Source organism: Jaculus jaculus, chromosome 10 (assembly GCF_020740685.1).
Source record: "Jaculus jaculus isolate mJacJac1 chromosome 10, mJacJac1.mat.Y.cur, whole genome shotgun sequence".
NCBI lineage: Eukaryota > Metazoa > Chordata > Mammalia > Rodentia > Dipodidae > Jaculus > Jaculus jaculus.
The window spans coordinates 104,393,221-104,400,731 of NC_059111.1; the positions used below are offsets into that span (position 1 = coordinate 104,393,221).

A 7,511-nucleotide genomic window follows, 5' to 3' on the forward strand; every position below is an offset into this window, starting at 1 on the left:
GCACGTCATTGGGACTGTTCTAGTTAATACGAGACGTGGTAGTCACACGTCTTTAGTCCCCCAACCATGATCTTCATTGCTTGTCGACTCACCTGCTATGGTCGTGTACTGGTCCTCCTTTCCTCGGGAACCTGAGGTCAGTTAGTAAAATGGTAGTGCTCTTAAAATCAAGGGTCTTATATCCAGGCTCTAACTGACCTCCCTGACACCAAATTACGACCATGTGAAGTTCCTTCAAGATCTTTCCTTTTTAATTTTTTTTAAAAATTCTATTTATTTAGAGAGGGTATGCCAGGGCCTCTAGCCACTGCAAAGGAATTCCATGGGCATCTGGCTTACATGGGTTCTGAGGAGTCAAACCTGGGTCCTTGGTCTTCACAGGCATGTGCCTTAACTGGTAAGCCAACTCTCCAGCCCTACAAGATTTTTCTCTCACATGGAAAAACCAATATATGCTGGCCCCAAGCCCATCATCTCAACCAACACATGGTCAGAAATATCTAGAGGAGACTGGTTAGATTGCTCAGAGATATCAAACGTGTTATTTTACATTTCTGAATGAACATGTGTTATTTTTGGCTTTTGTTGCAGCCTAACATCTTTTGATGGGACCAGACAACCAGACGTGGGTGAAAGAATTTATTCTCCTCGGCCTGTCCAGTGACTGGGACACTCAGGTGTCCCTCTTTGTCCTCTTCTTGCTCATGTACCTGGTGACAGTGCTGGGGAACTTCCTCATCGTTCTTCTCATCAGATTGGACAGCCGGCTGCACACGCCCATGTATTTCTTCCTCACCAACCTCTCCCTCGTGGATGTGTCTTACGCCACCAGCATAGTCCCTCAGCTGCTGGCTCACTTTCTCGCGGAGCAGAAAACAATCCCATTTCTGAGCTGTGCGACACAGTTGTTTTTCTCCCTGGCCTTGGGCGGGATCGAGTTTGTTCTGTTGGCAATGATGGCCTATGACCGCTACGTGGCAGTGTGTGACCCGCTGAGATACTCCGCCATCATGCACACGGGACTGTGCGCTAGGCTGGCTGCCACATCCTGGGTCAGCGGCTCCCTCAATTCTGTCATGCAGACTGCCATCACCTTCCAGCTGCCCATGTGCACAAACAGGTACATTAACCACATATCTTGTGAACTCCTGGCTGTGGTCAGGCTGGCCTGTGTGGACACCTCCTCCAATGAAGTTGCCATCATGGTGTCTAGCATTGTCCTGCTTGTGACGCCTTTCTCCCTGGTTCTCCTGTCCTACGTGCAGATCATCTCCACCATCCTGAAGATCCAGTCCGCAGAGGGGAGGAGGAAAGCCTTCCACACCTGTGCCTCTCACCTCACCGTGGTGGCCCTGTGCTATGGCATGGCCATTTTCACCTACGCCCAGCCCCACTCCAGTCCCAGCGTCCTGCAGGAGAAGTTGATTTCTCTCTTCTATGCCATTTTAACCCCGATGCTGAACCCCATGATTTACAGTTTAAGGAACAAGGAAGTGAAGGGGGCCTGGCAGAAACTATTGATGAAATTCTCGGCATTGTCATCAAAAGTGACAACTTGATGGCACTGGAGTATCACTGGAGAGAGAGCTGCGCCTCAGTGTTCTGCTTCCAGCTCAGATAGGACGTGCATTGCCATGGAAACAAGGAAGGAGCTGATGTAACAAGGCTGGTGATGTTATGTAGGAGGCTGAGAGCTTGTGTGGGATGTGGGTGTAATTTTATGCCTCACGTTGAGTGGAGTTAAGCGCAGCTGTCATAGGACCACCCACCCTTGATCTCCATTCCTCTGGCCTGACAATAATTGAGGAAAAAATCCACTAGCTTTTTTTGATGTGTCACATTGTTTGAAGTCATTAACCTACTCATGGCTCTTACCTTGCACTGTGCATGCTTATGTAGATGCATTTCAGAAAAGTTTATGGACCCAGACAGCGCACTTTCACATTTGGAGACTGAGCAAGCGCTCTATGTGATCACACACAGCTACTGAGAGAGTCCACATTCTGAGGAGAATGTTGTCCAAGCTCATTAAAATGGCTTCTGTTCAGGACCTGCCAGATGTGGATGTAATGGCTTCCAGTGAGCAATGAAGGTAACTGTGAAAAGATCAAGTGAAAGTCTTATCCCCTCCCCAAAGGGATATTAGCTGAAAAATAATGACTTTAAGTTTAAGGCATTAACTGATAACATATTAAGAACTTGGAAGATATTTTACTGCACCTATGTCAATGAAAAATACTGAATTTGTCCAATGTCTGAAAGATTTACAATCTCTTTTTTTCTCTAAACTGTAGAAAACACAATAAATACATAAATTATGAGATAACATATGAAATTCCAATGACATAGGTAAGCTGACAAAGGGAAGACTCCTTCGCTAGATTCAATAAAAGATAAGACAGTTACATTACGGTTGGGAAAAGTGGGCATTTCTGAAACATAATTGACGAGTGGAGCAGTGAAATAAAGACTAAAGGCACTCAGCCGGGAGCGCTGCGGAGGCGCTGGGAAGGCCTGGAGGAAGGTGGCAACAAAGGGAAGGTCAGAGGTGAAGTCAAACGCTAGACCAGATATCGCCGACAAGCATTCCATCTTCCAGATTGATTCGAGATTATTGCTTGGATCTCGTTGTGATGTTGTTCAAAGATGCTGTAAATTATGTGCTAACTTAGAAAATTCACCGCCATGAGCATATCCCATATGCAATGTAAAGTAATAAAAGAAAAGATCTGGGCTGGAGAGATGGCTTAGTGGTAAAGCGCTTGTCTGTGAAGCCTAAGGACCCCAGTTCGAGGCTCGATTCCCCAGGACCCACGTTAGCCAGATGCACAAGGGGGCGCAGGTGTCTGGAGTTCATTTTCAGTGGCTGGAAGCCCTGGCACGCCCGTTCTCTGTCCCTCTCTCTCTCTCTCTCACACACACACACACTCTTTCTCTTTCTGTCACTCTCAAATAAACAACAAAAAAAATTTAAAAAGAAAAGATCTAATAAAAGCATATAAACACATGTGATTCTTCAATAGGGAGATCATATGAAGATGCTACTGCCCAGACTTCAGCAGCCGGCCCTGTGTTCATAGTGCTTGTCACGTTTTTCCATGTTCTGTTCTCCCTCCAACGGTTCTTCAGTTTGGCACCCTCCGGAAAGGAATCTTCATTTCTCACGAAGCAGAAATGCTAAGGGAAGCCATTGGTTATGTCAAAACATGCCAGTATGGTCTCACGTTTTACCTGTGAAATTTATCCTTTTATCTTTTCACTTGATAGGAATTTTTTTGGACTGCAATTTCTCAATGAATTGTACTTTTGACAAATGAAATTGTTTTTGAGACTAAAGCCATTCCAAATTCTTAGCTGTTTGTGAAAGACGTCTTCACTAGGCAGTATTGTTAGTGTAGCAAGAAGGTAATGTTCTAAGTAAAGTCATTACAGACACCTTTGCACAAAGATCAGACCTTGGCACGTACGCGAAGATAAAATCTTTCTCAGCGATTACGAACCATCCAGTGCCCCATGAGGTTTGCCTTTTCTATTTTTGTCTGCAGGTGGATGTGTAACATGGTGTGGTGGTGATGTGTGTGAAGGGGTTAGAACATGCATGGGCCTTTGTTGGGCCCTGAAAGGCCCAGGCGTGAGGCCTAGTGGAACTTCCTGAGTCTAGCTAAAGTTTGGCGACCTGTCTCTGGCCAGCTAGGACTCAGCAGGATGCCTAAGGGCTTCTGGCCTGCTACTTCCTCGTGGTAATTGTAATTACCATTTCAATAGTTAAAGTTTACTATTGGCCTTTACCTCTTCTCCCACCCTAAAATCCCTGCCTTCATCCCCAACATGATATAGGCAACTGCTCAGAGTAATAAAGCGAGTTGTTCCTGCATTGCAAAGACTCCCGACTCAGTGTGGTTTTTCTCTGGTGGCCAGGAGAGGTTCTGAGTCGTCCGACGCTCATCATCCCCTCAACCCCTAGGGAGGAACCAGCAGGCCTGGTCCTTCCCTCAGCACTACCTGTGCGGGAAGGAGCCCCGCAGGCCTTTGCATCCCTCCATGCTCTTTCCTGGGGAGGGGCCACTGAGAGGGGCTCTTCTGTGATGGCCAGAGCTGAATGTCACTTCTACTGTTCCCTCACTCTTTTTTTTTTAAACATATTTTGTTCATTCGTTTATTTATTTACTTGAGAGTGACAGAGAGAGAGAGGGAGAGAAAGAGACAGATAGAGAGAGAATGGGCGTGCCAGGGCTTCCAGCCACTGCAAACGAACTCCAGATGCATGCGCCCCCTTGTGCATCTGGCTAACGTGGGTCCTGGGGAATTGAGCCTTGAACTGTGGTCCTTAGGCTTCACAGGCAAGCGCTTAACCGCTAAGCCATCTCTCCAGCCCTGTTCCCTCACTCTTGTGCTGCTTCTCGTTTGAGCCAGTGTCTCACACTGGTACTGGGGTTTACTGTTTTTCATGAGCCCAGGTGATTCATTGACCTCTGCTTCCTAGGACCTGCAGGACGGGGCCGGTAAGCACACAGGACCACACCCAGATTTGTACGTAGGATCTGGAGGTCTGAGCTTGGGCAACCTCGGGTTCCTTCTGGTCCGGGCGATTGCACAGGAAGCGCACTTACCTCTTAGCCATCTCTGCATACAGGGCTGGGTACATGGCCAGTCCTTAAAGTGCTTACAACACAAGTGTGGAGACCTGAGCTTAGATCCCCGGCAACCATGTAAAAGGCGGGCATGGTGGCAGGTGCCTGCCATTCTGGTCCTGGGAAGGGAAGGACAGGAGGCGTCCTGGGGCTTGCTGGGCTAGAAAATTAATAAGTTTCAGGTTCAGTGTACAACCCTGTCTCAAAAAATAAGGCACAGAGTAATTGAGGAAGAGGCCCAGTATTGACCTCTGGCCCCCACATGCATGCACACCCACGTGCATGCACCCGCACACGCGCATACACCTCACAGATGCATATGCATGCAAAAGCACACCACATACAAAATTATAGCCCAAGTAGTCCCCTCAACATGCAACATACAAGGCTATTACCCACTTTGTCTATAAAAATTGTTTTAAACCCATATCTTTGCACCTAATTCCTTTGCCAGAACTCATAGCTCATCTCAGCTGAATTTCCTGTTCAGTCTGTATTTTATATGATATTATGATAGTGCAGTTGTACCCTCTTTAGAACCTGCATCCTGTGTTAGATCTACAAGTTTGATAAGGTTCAACTTTATTATCACTTTTTCTGGCATTGGAATTTCTCTCTAGCAAGACACATGCAGGGCTTTAAACCTTTTTCTAGGTATTATTGCAATTATACACTGCCTGCCTTAGGAGATATGAACAGGGACAAATGCCTATTGATGGTGAAAAATTTTTTGTTATTGGTACTCACTCTGCATGTACGATATTTATCAACCTTTTTGGCTTTGACACCCCTTCCCTCCAGACATGGGGAAAAGATTTGTAAGTTGAGCTTCTATTGTGGTTTCAACAATTTTTTAGAGGATATAGGAAGGTGAGAGTATTTATTTTTAAAAAAGTATTTTATTTACTTATTTGTTTTTTTAAAAAAATATTTATTTATTTATTTATTTGAGAGTGACAGGCATAGAGAAAAAGACAGATAGAGGGAGAGAGAGAGAATGGGCGCGCCAGGGCTTCCAGCCTCTGCAAACGAACTCCAGACGCGTGCGCCCCCTTGTGCATCTGGCTAACTTGGGACCTGGGGAACCGAGCCTCGAACAGGGGTCCTTAGGCTTCACAGGCAAGTGCTTAATCGCTAAACCATCTCTCCAGCCCTATTTACTTATTTGTAAGCGCAGAGAGATAGAAGAGATGCAGACAGATAAAATGGGTGTGCCAGGACCTCTAGCTGCTGCAAACAAACTGCAGGTGCATGCACCACTTTGTGCATCTGGCTTTACATGGCTACTGGGGAATCAAACCCATGTCATTAGGCTTTGCAGACAAGCACCTTAATTGCTAAGCCATCTCTCAGCCTCGAGAATCTTTTTAAACAAAATATTTTATTTATTTATTTATTTGCAAGCAGACAGAGAGAGACAGAGACAGAATGAATGAACCAGGGCATCTTGCCACTGCAAACAACCTCCATATGCATGTGCCACTCTATGCATCTGGCTTTACATGGGTACTGGGGATTTGAACCTGAGCCATCAGGCATTGTAAGCAAGTGCCTTTAACCACTGAGCTATTTCTCCAGTCCAAAGGTGAGAGTCCTTGCATCACTTGGTCCTTATTAACTGGATCTGATGGCTTTAACCAGGTGTCCCCCATAAGTTCATGTGTTTTCAATGCTTAGTTGCCAGCTGATGGGAAGGTGCACCCTTGATAGAGGAATTGTGTTGCTTGGCACAGCTTAGGGCGGTTATAGCCAGCCCGCCCTGGCTGTAGTACAGCTCACTTTCCCGCTGCTGTTGCCCACCCAGTGTTGGCAAGGAGATGATGCCCAGCTCCTGCTCTACCATCTTTCCCCTGCCACCACGAAGCTTCCCTTCAAGATTGTAGTTGGGTGCTTTCTCCCAACAATGAGAAGTTAGCAGATGCAAATAATGTCTTCTTTATATGCACACGAACTTCTTCCTCGCCATTGTTTCCTCTTCCTTGTACAGAGTTGGAACAAGGAAAGGCAGAATAAATTTTTTGCTGTCCTATGTACTATGCGAAGTGTTTTTCTCATTGTCATTATGAACTAGTCAATATAAACTGACTTGATATATCTTAACCTATTAAAGTTTTATCCTTATAGACTTTCAAGTATCTCATAATCAGTGAAGAGTGCTTATCATAATTTCGCACTGCAGTTGCATGACAGTACTACAATTGTTGGGAACTTAAAAAATACAAAATAATTACCTTATAGTCCTGGAGGTCAGAGTCTGAATGAATTCCACTTGGGTAACAAAGACAGGCACGGGGCTATATTCCTTTCTGGAGGTAAGTGTCTGCTTTCTTGCTTTGCCTTGCAACCTCATGTGCCTCCATTTCTGGGCTCATGGACCAATTCTTACATTTTCAAGGCCAGCAGTACAGAAAGCCCCTCTGACACTGATGCTTTAGTACCCTCATCATGCCCTTTCCTCTGAACTGATGAGCATGGCCCTTGTGAATACAGTGGGACCAATCACTCAGTTGAAAATACTTCACTTAAATGCATCAGCAAATCCCATTTGCCATGTAATGCAGTGCACTCGCAAGCTCCGGGGATTAGAACATGGATATTTTGTAGAGGGGTCAGCTTAGTGTAGCATACTGTTTTCTCAGAACGTTATGAACTTTTTGCTCATATGTATGTTCATATGTGATCCTGACATCTAAAATAGCAGTCTTGTTATTCCTTTACAGTGACATATAATAATCTCACAGCTGGGCTGGAGAGATGGCTTGGTGGTGAAGGTACTTGCCTGTGAAATCTAAGGACCCACGTTTGATTCCCCAGTGCCCACACAAGCCAGTTGAAAATGGTGGTGCATGTGTCTGCAGTTCATTTGCAGTGGCTGTAAGT

The 7,511-nt window shown here is 45.6% G+C and overlaps 1 protein-coding gene across 1 annotated transcript; it reads left to right on the top strand.

Moving 5' to 3' along the window:
* The first annotated feature begins 605 nt into the window (after positions 1-605).
* On the top strand, positions 606-1,559 carry LOC101605624 (olfactory receptor 2F1). The gene has a single exon (XM_004661062.2). The coding sequence runs from the start codon at positions 606-608 to the stop codon at positions 1,557-1,559; it is 954 nt and encodes a 317-aa protein (XP_004661119.2).
* The last annotated feature ends 5,952 nt before the right edge of the window (positions 1,560-7,511 follow it).

Coding starts and splice junctions, on each gene's coding strand:
- LOC101605624 (XM_004661062.2), top strand. CDS start 606: ATGGGACCAGACAACCAGACGTGGGTGAAAGAATTTATTCTCCTCGGC.